This window comes from Coturnix japonica, chromosome 5, assembly GCF_001577835.2.
Source record: "Coturnix japonica isolate 7356 chromosome 5, Coturnix japonica 2.1, whole genome shotgun sequence".
NCBI lineage: Eukaryota > Metazoa > Chordata > Aves > Galliformes > Phasianidae > Coturnix > Coturnix japonica.
The window spans coordinates 26,956,760-26,980,302 of NC_029520.1; the positions used below are offsets into that span (position 1 = coordinate 26,956,760).

Sequence of the window (23,543 nt, forward strand, 5' to 3'; positions counted from 1 at the left end):
AACTAAACTTAAAGTTTACATTATTAGTCAGTTTGCACATTGCTTGGCAGATATTTCAAAGTTACTACTAGGCACATCAGTTTGCAAGAAAAATTGAGATGGTAACACCAAGACCAAACCAAACTGAAAATTGACTGCTTCACGCTGTGTTCTAGAAAGAAAATGAGAGGAAAACATAAATAAAGATTAAAATTGCACATTAAAATTTGTTGTCCTTATTTGAAAATTTGTTTTCAGGTATTTGCACACCCAGCAGAATTTAGAAGTGACCAATATTGTTCCACGTACAAAACTGACTAAGCGTCAGAGGAACAGCAGTGAACCACACTGAACCAGGAGGCACAGAGAGCTGCACTGCCCTGCTCAGTTTGGTTAGACCACTCACTCACACTAAGACATAAAGAGAAGGACTATATATAATAATAAATTCAAAGCAAAAGCCTAGAGACATCAGAGAAAGAAAAACAAGGTGTCAAGAACTTTCCATATAATCCAGTCTCTGGAGTTAATGTAATTGGTTTTCTCAACATCTTGGATGCTCAACAAATACTCGGTGCCACAGCGTCAGGCACAAGTATTTTACCTGTATTCACAAGTACTTTTGTAAAAGAATGATGAGTAAAGAGTAAAGAATAATATTTAACAGAAAAGGACAGAGGTGGAATGCAGTTTTTCCACAAACAACATTAATTTTGCCAATAGTTCGGCACATTTTTCCTCATTAAATGTTGCTTCCCATGATTTATTTTTTTTTTAATTGCACTATGGGATTACAGAGAGGTCAACTGTGAAAGTGCAATCATGATTTAGCCTAATCATTTTCTACCTGGCAAAATTCCAAGTAATTAGTAGTACAATACGATTAATAGTTTGGATTCGTTTTATTCTATGTATTAACTTGTGAAGCAGGCTCCACAATGTATCAAATTTCAACAGTGACGTATTTCTAACAGCTAATGGAGGTCTTTCCTTCTTCATTTACAATTACACTGAGTAATTGTTTTCATGTTAACTGGAACTCCCGTGAAAGTTTTACCGCAACAGACTTCCAAAGATAGTTGTTTAAACTCAACATTTACTGAAAGGTCTGAGTATCAAAACTGAGTAGTAATTTCAGCATTAAATTTTCAAATGACTGATCATTCATATTCCTCTATAAATTCCTTAAAGATTAAGTGAGATTATGATATATTCTAAGTGATTTAATCTCTTTAAGAAGATGAAGATCCAAAATAGCCCTAATGAAGACAATTACATTGTAAGACTTACCACATAAAGCAGACAGACATACAGAAAAGAACTATTCAAACAGTTTATCTAATTTTCTCCTCAGAAATCTCTTGCAAAAAAGACAGGACTCTCCAAAACAGAACAAGTAATCTATCATCATCTACTATCTGTCTGGTAGATTGGATACTTGTTCTCATTGTTAAACTGTATCAATATGTCCACATAAATATTGCCCTAATAGTTAACAGTTCAAATTGTTACGTCGCACCTTTGTTCCTAAAAGACATTGAAATTCTGCATGAAACCATGTTAACTTACTGGTTAAAAAAATACTTAAGTCAAGAAATCAACAGTTCGGCAACTCACAGCATAAGAAAGAGGGAGCAAGGAGAAGAACTGGTTGAAAAAAGAACACACGACACCAAAGAGAAGTTACAGTAAGTATGGTAAAATTAGCTGAGCTAATTGGTTCTGATGTTGGTGTTCACTCCTACTGTACTAAAATATAAGTACATAACATACTATTTTACTTCAGGGGCTTTTACTTTGCAACATTATTTTTCTGATTTTGAAAAGCATCAAGTGTACATCTTCATTTTCTTTGCCTCTTTTCACCTATGCAGTTACTTAACATGTGGAAGAAAATGTCCAGTTTCTAAACATTATCTGAGTAATTTGCATTTGGACTCTTGATGTAAAAATCTAAGGCTTCACAGTGATCAGAATCAAACTGAATTAAGAACAAGAAGCAAACAAAAACAACTCCATCACACAATTCAACTCACTATCGAAGTTAGATTTTCCAGAGTAGTTTAATCCCATTAATTCTCAAAGTAAAGCCTGTTGTGACACAAAAGAAAAGTGCAAAGCTTCCAATTTAAGGACTACTTACAAATCATTAAAGTAAGAACACATATAATTTGAAGCATTAGAATGTATGCTGAAATATAATTAGTGGCTATGAATCAAACCTGGATGGATTAAACTAATTCTTGGAATGCTATTATGGAGAGTACCTTGTGGAGAAAGAATGATCCTTCTGTTTTCACAGCTTCAATTTACTTTTAAATATGACTTGAATAGAGATAAAGGCCGACCATTTCAAAATGTGGCTTTCTAAATATAATCAGCCTGAATTATGCCTGTTTCACACTGCAGTACTTGCAACCTGGTTACAGGCAGCAGGGATAAGGCAGCACTCTGCTTATTTCACTGCTTAATTTTTATGGTAATTACCACACCACAGCCAGAATGGAGAGCATCTGCCAAAACTGAAGGCCCCACAATAATAAAACTGACATGTGCTGTGATATTGTTGAAGTGCTGACTAAGAAACTTCTTTTATCTCCTCTTGAAGCTGTAAAATGGTATTCCTGTTATTACTAGCAGGGAATTTTAACAGCCTTGCATTTACAGCAATTATGTAATACATGCACGAAACAATAGAGTTTCACATCACTTAATAAATCCTTGAGCTCTCTTCGCTCCAGATTTCTCGCTGGCTGGATTTTATGGTCTGGTAGTTCTATCTGACCTTCAGAACACTGAAGTATACAAACTACAAAAGCACCAGAAAATTATTAGAATCAACTGGCTCTTCTCCATGTTAGATCTATTTAATGAAGAGAGCATGATGCGTAATCATGGAGGTTAATTAAAAGATTTGCTCAGTCACTTCTCCCTGTAGCTAAAAGTTGTGAGTGTCTGGCAATAAAACAAGAGAGATATAGACACAATTTTTTCTTACCAATAACATTCTTTTACCAAACAACACTTGCTTAAAAATAATTGTAATAATAGTACAAATAAATGTAATTTATCATTTAATCTTTTCTTAATTTTTATGAGCACAAAAATACATCAATAACATCGGGAAATTAAATTTTCATTTTAGTTCATTTGCCTGCTGATCTACACATTTTATATAAACATATATTTATACACACACAAAAAAATTTTATTTGTACAATTTTCATGTGTGCACAGCATATATACATGTGGTGTATAAATATACAAATATTTTATATATATTATATTTAGGCTAGTCCTGTAATAGAACTTTCACCAGAAGATATATTCACATGCCATAAATCTCTCATCCTCTTCTTCATAAAATTTATTTGACAGATATATCCCTACAAAAACAACTAACACTGTTTCAACTTTAGAAACTTGACAGTCATATGGTAATGAATTCACTCATTTCAAATTTATTACTATTATTTAAGTTCATTTTTGTGATGGTTTCTACCCTCAATGATATTTGAAAAGTCACAGCGATCCTGTGAAATCCCTGGTGACTGGAAAAGGGCAACATCACATCCATTTTTAAGAAGAGTACAAAGGATGACTCAGGGAACTACCGACCTGTCAGCCTCATTTCTGTGCTAGGGAAGATCACGGAGCAGATCATCCTGAAAACTATGCTCATTTGCAAGGAAGAGAGGAAGGTGATATGGGATAACCAGCATGACTTTCACTAAGGGCAGTTTCTGTCTGATCAACCTTGTAGCTTTTTATGATGGTGTAGCTGTCAGTGGACAAGAGCCACTGACGTAATCTACCTAGAATTCAGTAAGGCCTTTGACACATTTTCACATAGCATCCTCCTCTCTAAATTAGAAATATATGAATTTGATGGGCAGACTGTTCAGTGGATGAGAAACTGGTTATGAGATCAAATCCAGACAGTGGTGGTTCATGGCTCAATGTCCTGACAGAGATCAGTAGTGAGTGGTGTCACAAAACATTACAATGTTACAAATATAGCCTTCCTTTGTGTATAATGCCAAGAAAATCACTTTTTTGTTGTTGTTTCTTTACTAATTTAGAACTTAAGTTGCTTATTGCTGTTGCTCTGCAGTTAATTTCCTTAGCATTGCTTTTTAGCTTTGCCCCTAAATAGTATTAACATCTCCAAATTCTAGTAATAATGACACTGGTCAGAACTGAAACTAGATTTGATTTCCCCAATCAATATTTTCGGTGACAAATAAGTATAAGATTTTGCACGAGAATGACAGTCTAACAACAAACAACTCTACTTTCTCAGAGACACAAGTAGACCTGTTAAACATACGACAATTTCAAAAACATGCAATACTTACATACAAATGATTTTACATTAGTGTAAGAATCTTTGGAATTTTTATCTATGTGTTTGTTTGATAGAAAGTACACTATTACAAAGACCTGCATGGGAAAATTCCTCTTCAATAAGACGACTGTATGAAATCTAGACAGTAAAATACACAGCTTCAACAATAAGTGTGAAATCCTGTAGTCTGGTCCTCATAAAACAGGGGATTCCTGCCCTTTCTTAGTGAACTTGTGTAATATTCAAGCAAAGAGCAGACGACAGGCACAAAGGACTAATCATGCTTGTATAAGTAGTTAATCAGTTTTCATCTTTTTTCCAGGAACTAAGTAATACTTTCTGTGATATTCCTGGAAACACCGAGAGTTAAATACACTTTTTAGGGGAAAAAACAAACAAACAAACAAACAACCCCTTTAATATTCAATACACATGCATATTTCTACTGCAGAGTACTATGTAACTTTGTAATACGGTCTCGTAGAAAATGAACTCAGACAAGTCTACAGACTTTCAGCGCTAGACAAAGACTATCAACAAGAGCAGGCAGAAAAGACTAAATGCCATTGATACCAACAACTAGATCCCACCAGAAAGGGATGGGGAGCTTCCCAAAACATCAGAAAAAGAAGAAATCTGCATGAAGAATGTGGAAGTGCTCTAACAAATGAGTGGTCACAAAGGGCTTGCAAAAACAGCCTATAAAGCCTGTGAAGATCTAGTGCAAGCATTCCTGAAAGAGTAATTTAAAAGTGTCTAACTTCTTCTCTGGAAGAAATTCATATAAACCTCTTAACTCCCAATATAGCTGACAGAACAGAAAAATAATAGTGTGTCATATAAGGAAGCAGAGGAAAACATTTCTTACAAAGTTCAGGTTAGTATCTTCAGTCTTCCAATGACAACTGAGCACAATTGGCTTTTTTAGTTACTATATGAATAGGTGAAACTAAGGTAAGATACAACTAAGCAAGCACACATCCATAAATATGCAGTCCAGGATAAATACATATATATAGTTATCACTGTCATACAATACTAAGTACCAATGTACACTTTATAGTATTTCTAAGCAGAACAGTCCTGAAATTGAGAAATACTGGGAGGAGAAATAGATCCAAAAACTAAATTAAACAGTGGAAATGAGTCAGAAAAGAACTTATAGCCCCACTTTAAAATTAAGCAGGATTGCATAAAAGACCAGCATTTATCACAAAGTAGGCATGCTGTACCTTTTATGTATATACAACCAGTTTGCCTAATGACAGTTACAAGTCTTTCATAATTACTGAAGCACATGCCAAAAAACTAAGTTCTAAACTCAGTCTGCTTCCCTTCTTTATGAGCAGAGACCTCAATTGCAAGGGCATAAGCAAGACTGAACAAAAACTCCTCATCACAGCCCCAAAGCTAAGGAAAATAAAACTCATGGTTTCTGGTATCATGATCAAAGATGAGACCACTGTCTGCAAAAAGGATGTTACTAGCCCCTTCACGCTGATCTGTTTATACATTTTGAATGAAAGTATTTCAAAAATATTATAAAGAAAATATACTCTAGGCAATGTTCATAATGCTGCCTTTTCTTCCAGAAGACCATTTTGCCCATCACTAGACTACAGAGATAACATCTGTAAAATCTGAATGAATGAGCTCAGTTTGAAACTTGATGACAACTTGGGAAGCAACTCAAGCAATGGTACATATCAAACTTCAGAAAAGTGGTCCCTCTTCCTTTTACTTGGTGAAACAAAACACACATTACTAGAATGACTTTGGGAACAGTTCTACTTTTAGGGACAAACATAAGCTAATTGAGAATCTAGACTACTATATGATATCATGTGGTTTACTCTTCATATGTTTCTGCACAGCACCACAGGAAGACCCTAGATGGACTAACAATATACAAAGTAGTCTTGCTCCAAAAAAGTAATAGGCATAGCTATGGTCTTGTGTTTAAAAGTTTTAGCAATGAATTACCAGAAAGACACTGCAACAAAACACCATATTACAGGATTGCAGAGTTGACAAATAGCACTGCAAATAGATGGAAGGATTTATCTTGCCCGCTTCTTCCCATTTAGTCTAAAAGAGGAAGAACAGCAGAAGTCAGGAACAAATAATTCATTTCATCTGCAATTTGTCTACTACAGAGACAGGATTAGGTACAGTAAATTCAGCCAGCTGCAGAGGAAAAGCTGGCATAAAATTATATAAATAACCAAGATCTGTCACTGTCCTGATGCAAATTACACCATGAAATGCTTTTTCAGAATTTTTCCAGCAACAAATAATAATGAATTTTATCCTGTGATTTCCTTCCTCACAAATATGCATTATTCTACATCACACAGATAAGAATCATGCCATCTGGATTAAGATCCTGCAGGCAATATTCCTTGAAAACACTGATTGTTACTGATATTTACCATCTTTGTATTTTCATTCCACATCACCTATTACAATCTCTCATCTTCCTGCAAAGTTCAGTTATTCAGGAAACAGATTATGTAGCATTTTATTATTATATGTTAGGAGAAAAGGCATGAATAATTAATCACATACAGTATTTGACCACCAATTTGTCTAACCTCATGGATAAAAAAGATTGTAGGCACACACGGGCATCTGATGATACTACAATTAAGATTAATCCAACCCAATTTAATTTGTGGCTTAAAAGGATTCACTGGAAGTAAGCAAATTTTTTCTTTTCAAAGTACCAGTTTCTCAGTCATTCTAAGAGTTAACTAATGTTAATACGTATACTGGTGCGTATGTGTATATATCTATATAATAAAATATACAATATCATATATATATACACATATATAATACATTTATAAGACACACATATAATGTATTTGAAGGATATTTGAATTTATAAATATATAACAAAGACATCAAAACAAGTATCTGCTGCTTGCTTTTGGCATCAAGGAATAATCCTCCAGGGTAAGACATTTAAATTAACATCCTATACTCAGCAAAGGTGAAAACATCTTAACAGCCTGCTTGAAAAAAATTTAAATCTACTATCTGCTATGAAGAAATTCAACACCTCACTAAACATGCTATTGGATTATCACAAATGGTCAACAAGTAGAAGCCCCAGTTGAAAAATAACCACATTTATTATTCTTTCTATATAAAATTCTTCCCATTAATGCTCAGCAACACGCATTTGGCAGCTGAACATTTTTTGAAGCAGCAGTTAACAATGCAATTCGCCCAACAAAGATAAGCTCAATGGTTTCCAGGAAACTGAAAGATGAAAGAATGTGGAGAGAGTCAGCCATGGTTTCAAATGAAGAACAAGTGAACTAAGGTCAAACTAAAGCCTAAAAAGAAACTCAACAAGGGCCCAGAAACCACAGTACAGCCACATTTCAGTTAGACCGAGATTTCACAATGCATTTCAACCATGCATACACTACATTCTTTGGTATATTAATTCACTAGGGACTATTTTTTCAAAGTAAAGGAGAAACTGACTGCAAAGCCCAAAGTTTCTTTACTTCAAGCATATACTTCAGTAGATTTTCTGTAGTGTTGCTGTTTGTTTCTAATGACTGTAGCCTTATCTTTGTAATGATTTGAGTCTTATCTTCCAGTCTTGCTTTGTGGACTCTGTCTTGAATGAAACCATTGAACAGTACATCAAGATAAGGTGTAGCAGAGGGATCCATAAACATTATAATTTCAGAAGTCAGCATCTACTAAATAGCCTGCTCCAGAAACATTATGAATATATTCTTCCTCCATAAAGGAAAGGTCAGAGCAAATCTGCAGTTGTTCAACTCCATTTGGATAATTCCTTCATACAGCATTAGTGGAAGTAATACAGCGTTCTACCCCAAGACTCAACATTTTGTGAAGTTACTTCTACACCTACTGCAAGTTACTCCCTAATACATCCAATTTAATTCTACTGTTTAATCTATCCATCAAAACAGAACACAAACAAAAATGAATTACCAGAATTTTTTTTTAAATAAATCATTAAAACTCATCCTTCAGCAAATCTGTGAACATCTGTATTTTAAAACAATAAAGCCCAATACAACCTTACATTCATAACATTCCTAACTTCTGACAAATCGCAACCTTCACTCTCACAGCATTTATTTCCAGTTTTACACAGCAAATTACAGTGGCTTAGGAAAAAGCAAAGAACTTTAAATGCATGAATTTTAAACAGACAACCCAATTAGCTAAGCTATAAAATTAACTTGTCAGAAATGAGATATCTTCCACAATCTGTGTTTAACACAGAAATGACATTTTAACCAGTATAGCATTCCCTAGAACCATGCCTAGGCATTCCTACACTGACATATAGTGAAGAGTGCCACCTATTGAATCACAAATGTTATCTCCTGAAATAATTATTTTGGAAATATGCCAGCATCAGGAGACACCATTCTATTTCACCCAATCCTCTTAGTAATAACTGTATCTTTCTGAAATAAGGCTATATGGTATTAAGTGCACAAAACTAGAAAAGTAGCTGGTATTGCAGTCAATCAATTCAGAGTTCTAAATACACGGTCTAGCCAAGGACGAATGTCCACTATGTTGAAAATGTTGAAAGTAGACTGATAACAAAATATACTGTTATAACCTGATCGAGTCTTGGAACACACCCATTTATATTCAAAACATCTGAATGAGTCAGCAGTTCACTGCATTTCCCAGGCCTGTTGTAGACCAGCACAGTTCCCAGACGCACTTCCTCAGATTGTGTTTGCCTCGTGAACAAGGTCAGTGGTGATAAAAAGTGATATAAAGGTCAGTGACCAGGAAAAGATGACAATACACAGACTTATTTTATCTGCTTACCCATTAACCTAGTCAATATACTCAAAGTTCTACATAATTCTTCTAGCTATTTGCTTCCCATTTTTTAGCTAATTGTAACATAGTGGAGCAACACATTAAAAGGAAGTTCTACTATTGTTTCAGTGTTTTCAGCTGAGAAGAGCTAAATATGTTGACTTACTGTTGTGGCACACATGCAAATGAATGAGCTCTAAACGGATCACTGACCACCCCCTTGTTAGATATCTTATTTCCATACACTGCAAGTATGTAAAAGGAACTGATGCCAGTAAGAATGTGTGTCAATTGGCTGCTCTACTTTTCTTCAGTGCAAAGATCAGAATACACATGGTTGTATCCATGCCAGCATTACACCAGCTAGATGTCTAATCATATCGAGTGTGTAGTTCCAATGCAGCCAGCACTAACACTGCATATATATAAACAACAGCAAAATTTTCTGCAACTGTAGCTATAGTACTATCTGAAAATGATATTACACCACTGCAGTCATGCTGTTATCTGAACCCTGAAGCTTTTGATCTGCACTGAAGAGGGCAATAAAAGACAATGGGAATAATACTTATCCTAACTCTGACTCTGTAGAAGGTAAGCCCTCTAATGAAGCCAAAGGTGGACTATGTGGATTTTTGGTCTGCAAAGAAGAAACTGATTTACACAATATACAGCCATTAAAAAATTACCTTTTTTCTGTTCAATGCAGTGATAAAAAATTACCACCTGTGAAATGTGTACAAATTCTTGATCCTTTCTCTTATAGGTTATTGAAACGTATGTAATAAATTATACTCATTGAAAAGAAAAGAATTGTAATATACTATTTGAGTGAGGCACGTAGATCTGCTAGTCTGAACTTGTCAATTTTGACTCTACAACTTAGGAATAAACAGAATTTCAGCCAAAGAGAATTTTAAATCATATATTCCACATCCACTTTTACTCAAAGTAGTAACAGAGATGAGATGTGATGTATTTGTTCTAAAACAGTAATGATTATATTTTTAACCAGCATTCTCCTTGCATGCTCATGTTTTAACAGCTCTTGCTTCTAAGAAATTCACACATCAAATGAAAATTAAGAATAAAAATATACTAAATTAATCCAGTAGAACTAAATCACACTATTTTCACCAGACCCAGTCTTCCAACAAATACTGAATTATACAACCCCTAAAAAGAAATGTTTTAAAGGTGTATCTGTACAGGTTTGTTTATAAATGGTATCTCCTCCTCCAGGTAAGAAAGCAGAGTAATTTCGTTTCCACTTTGAAAAGCACTATTAAACAGAAACAGGGATTACAAATGAAATACAACTCCCAGATTAACCAAGTTTGACTTTTTGCATGTATATTTCTTCGAGAACTCCTTTAGGAATTTACAAAAGATATCAGAACCTGATTTTGTTGTTAAGGTGTAAGGCGTGATAAATTCTAAAGTTTTCAAACTGAAAAAAAAAGAAAAAAGACAAGTAAAAGAGGAGACTTACAAAATTTCTCTCTAAAGATTTCAGCTGACGATCTATTTCCTTCAGACGGTTTTGCTGATCACGATATTCTTTATTGTCTCGTAGAACCATTTCACCTGGAAGTACTTCTAGGTTTCTGTTTGCATAAACCAGAGATTCCTGATAAAAAGAATAGGCAGAAATTAATTTTTTATTGTTCCAAAGTCTGAAGAACGTTCCTTTGATTTACATCAGCAAAACATGGACATAGTACAGAATGATGTATTAGTTTCAAATTTGGCAAACACATAATTTTTGTTACTCATATTTTCAAATCCAATAGCTAAATGTTTGGCTGGACTTACTTGAGTAAAAAGCCTTCATCACATTCAAGGAGGAATTTGTTTGATGCTTAAATTCTATTACAAACATAAAAATGTGTCGAGAACTTGAGGTTCAAAAGCTCACTCCCAGTCAACAACACTGGGATCAGAATTAGGCCACTATGCCCATTCTCAGAATAGAATGAAAGAATCAAAATTGAAACAACTGTAGTCCTTGTTTCCTTGACATCATGGTAAATTAAAAATATCCACTGAGTTCAAGCACAGGTTAGATGTACAACTGTCGTTATCCTCTTGGGTTACACATTCTCATATCCTACAGTAGTTTTGTGTCATGGATCAAATTTTGCTATTAGTAACAATGCTGAATACATTAACAGTTCAATGTAGTATTATTACATGCAAGAACAGAATGGAATTTAGATTATTAAGAATGATAACTGTTTGCCAAAAACAAATGGCAGCTATATTGTAGTTGGAAAAAAAACAGGCTTTCTGTTGCAAAGAATGCAAGTACATTGAATAATAATAATAATAATGTATAAAAAAATTTAAGTACCTGAAAACATTTTTTCTGAACATTAAAAAATACCTATGAGCTCACAAATTTAAACTACAGTGCCTGAAAATAAAATCAACACAGAACAATCTTTGAATACTTATGTTTGCAACATAAATATTCAAATCAGTGACAGTTGGCTGTATCACAATCCCAGATTTTTCCTCTAACAGACATAGATATAATCGGCAGCACCTGATAGTGACTAGAATTTCTCCAAACTGAGCTCAAGTTTAATGTGGACCACCTAAAGCTAAAATTTGTTAATACTGAGTATTTATAAAGTTTGGCTTCTCTAAATATATAGAGAGATTATTAAGTAAACATGATGCCCAACTGCAAGAAAACTACGTAACAGAACACAGAATAAAACAGAGGACCTATTTAAACTTGTTTTAATTAACATAAGAAAGAAGGATGGGATCTTTATAACTGCAGTATAAACACCAACTCAGCGAAGGAGCCCAAAACAAACACTAACCTCCCTCTAGTAAGATAGATTGCTTTTGTATTACTTCTTCCAGGGATTTTAATATGAGTGAAATAATTATTGAAACCACTACAGACAAAGGGGAGGTGATAACTAGAAGAAAACATGAAGCTGGAAAGCCTTGCACTATTTTCCTGAAATTTCTTTATCTCTAAAGATCAGAGTAAAAAACAAACGAAACAAAACAAAAACTATAGAATGCGACTGACGAAAATACAACACTAACAAAATATACTTTTCCCTGCAGTTTCAGGGAAGGGATGGGAAGGAAAGACGGTGATGACACAAACTGACTGTATAAAATTAACTAAAACTTTTTCCAAATTTTTGAGAAGAGTGTGTTGAGAACATTTTCACTAAATTTCATTCTGAAAATGCAGTTGTTACAGCATTTTCATCATTGAAAAGTAAGCCTTTTTAATAACAAATTAATTTTTGCAGTGATTTTGATGAATTCTTCAGAAAGAAAATTCATAATGAACAAAGAGTATAAGAGTTTCCAACACCAGCCTATCTCCAGCAAGACTCTACAGGGGTGTATCTACACAATGGGACAGAAACAGCAAATCTACAGTGACAATTTCTACATGTTCTACCCCATACAAAACAATTGTAGTTCATGGACCTACTCCCATGACAAAGACTGCACTTTGACTCAGAGCACTCCTTGGAAGACCTTTGTTGTATAAATGCATTCACTTGTGTTTTGAACAGTGTAGTCTTCTGCATCCACAATGGCTTCTGGTAGAGTCATAGTTGTTAGAAAAACAGTTCAGTTGTAGCTTGAATCTGCCACTTTCTGGTTTCATTTGATTCTTTCAGTTCTTGCATTAGATAACATGGTAAAAAACTGTCAGTATTTACTCTCTCTGACAAGTATGATTTTGTTTACTTCAGCCACACTTCCTCTTATTCATTTTTCCAAACTGAAGAATGTTGCTGTCTAAGCCAGTTCTTGCATAGAAGCCATTCTATTCTGAACATTCTGGTAACCAGATTTCTGTTTCTTCTAATCTGGTTATGAGATCTGAAGGCCTCATGGAGCGATTGTCAAGCCACATGGTGCACAACAGATCTGTACAGTAGCACAGTGATTTTTTTTGTTTCACTCTGTATCCTTTTCATAATTGTTCCTAATCAGCTCATATCTTACACTGCGGAGGATTAAACCACTGCTTCCACAGAAGTGGTTCTTGCAGTCTCATTTACCTCATCCTTGAATAGTAACTGATCAGAACTTGCACCATACGAGCGAAGTTCAGACAGCTTTTCTCCGCTTACACATTTTTATCTTCTTTCTGAAGATATATGAATGAAGGTAAGTACTACAGCATGAAAAATATTTTACTGACAGTGTTTCAAAGTGCTTCAGAAATTTTGTTTTTCCTCATTAGTGATTAAGATCTATAAAGCTAATAAGATGACGTAGAAAATAAAAGTATTACATATAGCACCTGCTGAAGCCACAGTGTAAAGACCACAGTGTAAACAGAAATACCTGGTATTATAAGTGGCTAAATTTATGTTTTGAATTTCCTTTTCTCCAAAACTCTCAAAATTAAAAGCGAAAGTAAAAAGTCACCTCATGAAATAAACTGCTACCATGCAATCTTCTTGAGTCACAAAACAGACTGACATGTGTACCTGCTTCTGAATATGCCTTAAGAAGAGAAAGCTATAAAAGTCATCCGTTTTGATGAAGAGGAGGCATGGAACACAGGCTATAAAGCAGTTCATTAATGAAAATATCAGTGTGAGCTCAGAATCTTCCATTCTTTTGAGTAATTATTTCAACTGTTGGCTATAGTTTGGTGTGGTAATTGAAAAACAGAATTACTTCTCTGACAAAAGGAAGCCAATCAAGTATGAAAGAACTCATCAAGACTGCAAAACCATGGAAGTAATTACCTTCATAAGGTAAGAATGAACAGCTACTGCTTCTTTAATCATAGCTTCCATTTCATTTTATTTTCAGGTAGCTTTCCAGTTGTTCAAGTTGGTAACTGTATCCCTCATACTCAATCTTACACTTCATATTCTTTCATCCTACCATTTTCCCGTCTCTTCCATTCTATTCAATTTAATTTGTTCTTCCAAAAAACACTGAGTAAGACAAAAGTATTTTTTAAATTTTTAATTAAGTTGGCACCAAAACAAAGAAATGTTTCAGAGAGAAATTAAGTCCTGATGAGAAACATTTCCATGTAAAAGAAAACATTAGTCATGGAAAAGCATTCTGAATCCAGCTGGTCCAATTGCACAAAAAGATGAATCTGTATGCTCCTCTCTAACAGCTCAGCTTTGGTACTGTACAATAATTAAATCCAGTTGTTAAAGATTTCAGAGTTGGAGAATATTTCGTATATCCTGCCAATGCATCTATAACCAGCAGGAAGCTTCTCTCCCATTGAGCCAATGGTGATTAAGTGCTTGCTCTTTGAAAGTTGTATATAATGAAATTCTTGGCAAGAGAGAATGTGCTTCTTTATGATATGCAACACTTAATTTTATTTCAATTATTTCTAAAATTCTGAACAAAAACATAAGCAGATGGTTACACAAATATTTTTTTCCAATATTCCCCCATCACTATTGCAATATATTGCAATAACCACAGCAGATGAAAAATCTACCTCATGGAAATCAGAAGGAACTTCAGCACAAACTTATAGAAGAGTGATGTCACAGATACCAGTTTCTTCTTCTTTTCCAAATGAGACCTACATTCTGGAACAACCCTACACATGGTCAGAAAAAGCTTTCAGCAGTACTGAAAGTACAAAAAGATATCAAATCAGAGATGAAAATGAAACTCTGATATAGGTCCTGTGGAAGGTTAAAAAAAAAAAACAAAAAACAACCGAACAGGATTAAAGTGGATTCCTAAACAGGAATGCACTTTAAGACAACATATACAAAAGATAATTTAACTACCTAGATGGCATCTAGTCAGCTGCAAGATACAAATACTATATTCAAGGGAAGAGTTAGCATGATAATGGATGTCATTAGTATAATACATAGTTTGCCTTTCATCAGCCTCCAAAAGACATTCTCTACAATGAAATCTTGTTTTTCTCTATGGGCCACCTTCTTTCACATATCAGAACTGATGCTTTAAGATTAAAAGTTGTTAAAAAAAATAAATAAATAAAAACCAAAAGCTTTTAGTTTATAACAATATTAGAGGATATCAATCATGATAATCATAACTGTTTCGTGAAGACCAAGAGCACTAACGAGCTTAGAATTTGTAGAAGTATACCTTTTGAGAGGAAGCTCTCTAGAGATTCAAAATAGTTACTAATTTCTCAGCTACTGATGCATGATACTTCCTGCCTTTTGAAAAAGGAACTATTAAAGGGATTTGAAAACAAAACATGTTTAGAATGAATTCACACAAGCAGACTGGACCTGCCATTACTGTTCCACATATGCACTGAAGTGTAAGGTATCAAGGTACAAATCACCACAATCAAGAATGTAGAACTAAAGTATCCGGAACAAAGCTTCCACAGTAAGCAGCCAAGCTTCTGGAAGTTGACACAGCTATTTTCTCCTCCACTTACCTTCAAAAATGTTAGCAACTGAAATTATATGTAAATATATACAAGCCCAGTCACGTCACAGAGCCAGATATAATCAGGCTGCACCTATGAAATTAGGTTATCAGGAAGAACTCAGCATTGACTTTTCTAATGTGAGGTTGGCAACGAAACTAGGTCACCCAGGTGCAACAGCTCTGAAGATACAGAGAAGCAGCAATACAAGTATCTAGAGAATGTTGGTATCAGCTGGAAAAGGCAAAAAATCATGGTACTTATGGAAGTAGACAATTGCAGGCTGCTGTTCTGGATTTATGCAATTAGCAACCATCTAAATAAAGTTTTAAATACCTATAGCTTCCTATCAACTTCAACTTATGTTTCTTTTGTTTAACTTTTTCTCAAATTTATAAAGCCATCTATAAATACTTGGTAATTTTCATTAAAATCATAGAAATGAATGACTCACATACTGTAGTGTATCTGAACAACAACAACATGCAAACAATTCTGTTTACCAGTTCCACAGTGTATAAAAAAATAACTTCTGCAAAACAAAGGTGAAGGATACCTGCTTTTTACCAACTATGGGTAATTTAAGAAATTAACTGCCTTGTTTCGATTGTTCAAAAAGGTAACGTACTCATTTCAAGATGGATATACATCAATTCAAATTTCTATTCAAATACCTCAGAGTTCTTACCTGAAGAGAATGCAATAATAGACATTCTGATCAAAAATTCCCTAACAAAGTACTCACTATCACAAGCAGTATCACCAATTTCAAGTTAGTGTCTCTTACCAGTAAGCACAAGATCCAGCAGTCTTTGTCCAGTTCAAGTCCCTGAACCCGTAACAACCACGTGGGTAACAACTGAATTTGCCTAACTGATTAACCACTAGAGGGAGTTGCTGTTTCATACATTAAATACGAGGAGGAAAATGATCAAATTGTGACTCCTCTGGACCTTATGGCAACATAAAATACTACTTCAGGTCAAATAAAACCTAAGTAAGGTCCACAATAAGTGAATACAAAACTGGCATTAAAATGCTAAAATTTTGTTTGCTCTGGTTATGAGCTGTACATTTTAATAAAGAGAAGAAGCCTTTGTGCAAATAAGTACGAAAGAGTTATGATATTTTATGTAATTATTTCCCCCATCGTACACCACACCTATAACACTGGAAAATTTGGTCTTCTATGTGCAAAATTCAAACATACGTTTCTCAAGGCTGAGACTTCTAAGGTTCTTATTACTGATGGAATGGGAAAAAGACAAAAATCCTATTAAAAAAAAAGACAATTTCAATCCATTTTCTACAGTTTTAACATCGCTTTATCGATAATTGTATAATCTTTCCATTCACTTTTGGAATCCTGAGATAAGAAGAAACCAAATTCTAATTCCCAAAGATGAATTACCATGGATAATGTGCTACAGTGGCCATTTTGCAGTTTGGAATATCTGAAATACCATTTTTTTGCATAGCAATTTTCTTGTTTGAAGCTCTGTTCTGTAATATACCTGATAAATTTGGCTTGGAGGACTTGAGCAAGAGCTGGAAATTGCAGAAAAATCGCCATTAGACAGTAGTATTTGAAGCTTCCTGTCTATCTCATTTAGATGATGAAATTCCATCGGTTCGGGTGTGTACCCTTCTCCTGGCACCAGGCAGCCACATACATCCTCCTGTTGAAAATACAGAAAATATTTAATCCCCATTCCCGAAGAAAATAGACTTTAAAAGCAGTTACATATCAAGTGGATTTATCTTTCAAATAAACTGTATTAAAGAACAATATGCAAGTTATCATCTATCTCATTACATAACTGAACTCTGCCAGCACTCATGCACAAAGCACATCCTAAAGCAGATGTTCATCAAACAACTGGAAGTATATACTTCTTTATTTTTAAATATAGCCAAGAAGCAACTTAAGCAGACTTAAAGATATATATAACCTAAACAGATGCCTGCAGTTAATATACTTTTATAGGAGTAAGTCCAAAACCCATGTCTTCACTGGCTAGCCACTTACAGTTGCTGAAAGGAAAGTGCTTACAGGCAGATGCCTTGCCTCCGTACCAGCCAGCCACAGAGTAATAAGACAGCTCCTTAAGTTCCCCACCCATTCTTTGAAGGTTATACAACACTTTTGATCAAGTTCTCTTTACATACAACAGAAGCACTTTGGACAGCTAACCCCTTTACCTTAATGATTCACCTCACTATATAACATCTTATTCAAGTTAGTTAAGCCTTCAAAGAAGTTTGATGTTATGCCATGCCGTGCCTATCGTAGCTTCCATCCATGGATGACAGACTCCTCCCTTTCCATGGGTTCTGCATCTGTTGAACATGGCAGTCCCAGCTCCCTCTTTAAGGAATGAGTTTACCAAAGCCTAACCCACACACTGATCTTGCTCTCTGGTGCTGTACACAAGCAGCACTTTTTGACTTCAGCGTCATGAATATCCATCTCAGAGGCGTTGTACCCCTTTGCAAGAACGTAATACACTGCTCTCCTCTCTGAAGGAACTAGAAGCAACATACTACTGTGCGAGCCAAGGAAATATAATCAACAGCTACAATGAAAAGCACAGCGACTTCTTATCTGACAAGAAATCAAGAAGAAACACACAATCACGGAGTGATGGAAGTGAGAAAGGGCCACTGGTTCCATTTGGCCCAACCCTTACTCAAGCAGCATCACACAGAGCAGAGTTCCCAGACCCACATCCAAACAACTTCTGGAGATCTCCAAGGACAAAACTCAACAGCCTATGTGCCAGTGGAAGAAGGAAGCCTGAGGAATCTTAGAATTAAATTTGAAAAGGTTGATGCCATGATAGAAACTGCCTGGAGTCAAATCTCAAACCAAAGACATGAAATGCAGTGTGAGACTTGCATCCCCTAACAAGACACACACAGGAAAATCGGAGTTCCTACAGGAACTGCTCTGAGATCAGTAACCACCACTCTTCTGGTGCCCCAGTATGTTATCACAGAAACACTGGGAGAGGCAGAAAGCAGAGCTCTCTTTCTGATAGTGATTTACATAATTTCTCCCATTTGATAGCAGTAACACCTGACTAACCAATACAAGTATGTGTTCCCAGTATAGACAGCTGCACACTGTGTGTAAATCTGGCTCATTTAACCCAAACAAATGAGCACATATTCGTAAATTCTGGTTATCCACTGCAACCTGGTACTCTTGTCTCACACCCAGGGAACTGGGTCTGCACAACCACTATTCATTGGGAATGACACTAGCAAATTACATCTCTGTCCTGATTCCAAAAAATCAGCAGTTAGGACCTCACAGAGACAGGCCAGGGAGATGGGGGAAGTAGAGAGCATGCTGTTCATTTCCTTTCTTTATCTTAACAGAAGAGGACCACGAACGTGATGACCATACTCAAGACATCAACATCTGTCTTGCAAAGGATCCACATTGGTTCCTCCTTTACAGCTTCCAGATTAGTCCTCTGACTATTTGAGCAGCTGCATCCATGCATGAGGGGGAAATATGAGCTCCAAAGTACAATACCACTACTGTGAGGTCATCCCTGGCCATCCTCATTACTCTAAATCATGCTGGCTACAAAAAAGAAAAAGAAAGCACACCCCAAACACCTGTCATAAATGACCTCCATTTTGTTTTTTGTGAAACAAAATCAAACAGAAGTAGAATAAGGTGCTAAACTTGTGCTATGTTAAACATCCTCTAATCAGTACAAACACACCAGGCTGGATGTGGCTCTGGGCAGCCTGGTCTAGTGGTTGGCAACCCTGCACATAGCAGGGGGGTTGAACCTAGATGATCATTGTGGCCCTTTTCAACCCAGGCCATTCTATGATATGACTCTGCAGGAGACAGACATATGAATCCAGGTCCAATTTCATAGCTGCTGCTCAGTGTCTATTTCTCATGCTCTCACACCCCTCCCTCACAGTACCTAGTAGCCACTTGACTCCTCAGTAAAACAGACTTAAACATCCTCTCTCATATTTTCAAGATGGTCAGTGATTTAACGTTTGTCTTGGAAAATATGCATTTGTCCTGTCACAGTTTCCAACAACTTAACTCTGAATAATGTTTCTGTAACAGCAGTAGGCACTTAGTACATCTGAAACAAATTACACCCCTGCTGATTTAACAATTGTATTAGCATGAACATGCACTTCTAAAATACATCAAATATCCATAAAACACTTTTATTTATGTAAGAAGTACTATTTGACTTATTTACTAACACAAGTCAGACTAAGGTACCTAATCTGTATTCCACTATGCAAAAGAATTAATACAGCATGCCCAGTTCTGCACTGATTGACAACCTCAAAAATATTACTTTGGCCAATGCAGTTGGACCAGCTTTTTAAGTCAGAATAAAGTAAGATGAAAACAGCCATCAGTTAGACAGCTGTATTGCTGGGCCAGCTTGGAACAGTCTAAATTACTCATTAACTGATAAGTTTCTTGTGATCTTTGCTATAAGGCAGCCTCAAGAAATGACTCAGACATAATATATGTGACAGAAAAAGAATCTCTCTCTAAAGTAGACAGGTTTCAAGTATTACCCTTTCTTTTATTCTATTTTGGCAGTAAATTTAGGAACTACTTTCTTTAAAGAGATGATCTAGTGGTGACTAAACTAACCCACAAATTACCATTCCTGTTCTTGTCTGTTACATCAAGAACATACAGCCATAAATGCCTTCTGTAGTGACCTATTTAATAGCTGATATAAGTAGTACAAGCTTTATAGATCCATGTCCAAGGAACAGTGATATTTCCCAGACATGAACTCTGTATAAATGTCATATTTTGTTGTTGTGCCTTAAGAACTGGTGCACAAAAAAGGGCACACATTGCTAGCCAGAATTTGCACCTGACTAATTTGAGACCAGCTTTAAGAAAAAGAAAATTCAATAACCTCCTACTGTGAGAGGAGACTTCTACAATCAGTAAAGTAATAAACTAAAAATATATATATATCAAAAAATTAACCACTGTTCTTTAAGTCAGACAGCTCTAATGTTTACTAGCAGAAGCCTATTTATAAAATTATCACTTCTTTAAACATTAACATGTTTTGTTTTGTTTATTTATTTTGGAAGTAGTTGCTGAACCACCTACCAGAGACTACAATGCTAAGCACTCAGACAGAGACGCAGCAACTTGACACCTTACACACAAATTACTACGCTTAAAAAAAAATAGACCATATTCCGTTCTGAGTGTGTTTCTATGGCTCCTTCCACCCACTTCTAATTTTTCCTGAAAGATACGTTGCTTATTTCACTCCTATTCATCCTTATTTCACTCAGTGAAATAAGTGCTGAGAACTTCCAAATAAAAAAATTCTGATTTCCAGACAATCCCAATGGGTTTATTCAGCTCAGCTCGTGTATCTTTGTTGGTTACTTCACAATAAAACTAAAACAAAAATCAAATTTAGATTTTCAGTAAAAATAAGCCAAATACAACTGTGTACAACAAGTATAAATTGCAGTTCTCATACCTCAAGATCTTGCAATGTACTTCCATCTTCTGTATCTTTCAGCAGCTCAGTTAACCTTTTCCTTTCACTTTCAAGCATAGGTACCTGTTTTCCTGAATCCTTTGCAAGCTGAAATGTTTAAGTATAGAAAGAGGAAAAAAAAGAAAAGCCACAAATAATAAAGCCATTAGAACTCAGTAACTCACATGATATTTTCAAACTCTATGGAATTAACATCTGAATTTCTACTAACATAACACAATTTTTTTCTCTGAGAGATAAGGCAATTATAATCTTATATTGGTCTTTGACATAGACATGTGCAGGAGGCAGTACTAGATGAAAAAAAAAAAAATCTGTAGATACTTACCTTCAGGGAAAATAAAGTTTGAAAGTCAAGGCATCTGACAGAAGTCAGTCTTCTGTAAGTTAAAAGTTTCATGCAAGCTGTACATAAATAACATGCATACCTACTCCTCACCTACACATAAGGACAGCTTCCCGTAACTTAATAGTAAATATCTTTAAAGAAAGAAATTCTTAGGAAATAACTGCCCTCATAAGGAGCCACACCAAGCACATACAGACCAATTCAGTTCCCATTACTCTACAGAAGATACATAAAAACAGTATTAGGCCTACTGTGAAAACATGAGCATGCAAAATGAGAACTATCTTAGAGTTTTCTGCCATAAGCAGCAATTTTTAATAGTAATGTTATTTTCATTTACTTCTAATTAGCTTTAATATTCTCAATAAAATAATCCAAGTGTCACCAGAAGGCCTTAGACACAACTTTTTCATTAACATTTAATGAAATATTATTGATTTTTCTTTTAAAGCTTACCTCTACATTCTTTTTAATGAAATGCTGACTGCTTTTACTTTTATTCTGTGTTGTTTTTTCTGCTTGATTCGGGAATTTGTTCGTTTCTATTTCACTTGGATAATCTAAAATTGCAGGAAAAAAACTGCTCAGCTTTCTCATTCAATCCGAGCTTCAATAACATTAATTTTATTTAAATTTTTAACCAGTTTGTAAAGTCAACAGACCTACAATTTTGATACGCTGTTTTCATAATCTACATAAAAACAATATAGTTATATTTAAAAGAGATAACAATCATCAAAGACGAGTCTAATCTCATTTTTAGGCTTTTATTATCTGAGATTGTACAACACTGGGAAAGCTCAAAACACTTTAGGATTTCTAACCTCAAAAATGTTAAACATGGTGGTTTTAAACGCCCTGGCATTCCTTCGAACCCTATCATTGTTTCAGTTTTATCATCAGTGCAAAACCAGACAGTAACTTTTGGGAAACCACAGAACTATCTGCAGTCATAACAATTACATTTTTTTCAAAGCAAACAGCTGAAGAACAGATGATATATTTGATATTATTACAACACAGCTTATAAAAAACTGTTTAAAAATAAAACTCACCATGGAATTGCAGAGCTATTAAACAAACAGCCACATACATTATTTGTAACAATTAAAACTAATGATGTTCTGACAACTACTCATGTAGGTTTTTCTTTTCAACAATGGATTTCTATCTATCATACAATTACGAGCACATTTTACGTTTTTCAGAGACTTGTATGAGTTCTAAGGCAGCAATTCTTTTACAACCACCAAATATTTATCACATTAAATAACAAGACAAGACTAAATACAAACAAATTCTTAGTCTCAAAAACAAGAAGTATACACGGTACTTCTCTGGAAAGTAGAGAATTAAAAAAAAAAAATGGAGTGGTCTACTTCATCAACAAAAATAACCTCAATTTAACATGCTGGATTATAAAAGATAAGCCATCATCAGATTGTAGCTGCTTACTCTTTTACACTTGACACTTGACACAGACTGAGTAGACTGCAAACTCTCAAGGATATAAAAGTGAATTCAGTGTGTTCTTTTACCCACTATGAACAAATAATAAATAATCCAATAAACTCTAAAGGACTAAGGTATGTGATATGATCAAGAAAATTGTTTACTGAAGGCAAACCAAAATATATTTAATGCTACCAGGTAAGACCTTAAATCAATCAAGGAATTGGATCATATTAGAGGAGCAAAAGTTAGTCAAATTCTATGAAGTATCCACACTGTATCAATTCTGCTGCCAACAACAGTTCAACCTCGAGGAACATCTGTTTATTCCATGTTTGTCATCTTTGTCACCAGTAAGATATAACCCTTCTGCTTACACCTAGTTGTAGGTGACAAAGAAATAAATAAAGCAAATAGCAGTGGCAGCTGAAGCCATTCTTCTTATGCCAACACAAGTGAGAAGTTACTCAACCACACATATGTCAGTTTCTAATAGGGAAGGAACAGAGACACAAAAGCGTAATTCTATTTGTTTTGAAATATTGGTCACCATAACCACTAGTGTCTGATACCTCTACACAGCACAAGAAAACAAGTAACTGCTAAATCAGAAGCACAGATGGTTGATCT

The 23,543-nt window shown here is 35.0% G+C and overlaps 1 protein-coding gene across 7 annotated transcripts in view; it reads right to left on the reverse strand.

Moving 5' to 3' along the window:
- The window catches only part of FSIP1 (fibrous sheath interacting protein 1), a 69,852-nt gene that overhangs the window by 35,287 nt on the left and 11,022 nt on the right, over positions 1 to 23,543 (reverse strand). For all 7 annotated transcript variants that reach the window (XR_004307415.1, XM_015864752.2, XM_015864753.2 and 4 more), the window contains 4 exons: positions 21,918 to 22,021; positions 21,092 to 21,199; positions 17,084 to 17,248; positions 10,659 to 10,796 (listed from right to left, as the gene is read on the reverse strand). Coding sequence is in view for 6 of the 7 variants with exons in the window: in XM_015864752.2 (XP_015720238.1) it covers positions 10,659 to 10,796; positions 17,084 to 17,248; positions 21,092 to 21,199; positions 21,918 to 22,021 (515 nt within the window). In the remaining variant the exon portion in view is untranslated. The remainder of the gene's footprint in view (positions 1 to 10,658; positions 10,797 to 17,083; positions 17,249 to 21,091; positions 21,200 to 21,917; positions 22,022 to 23,543) is intronic.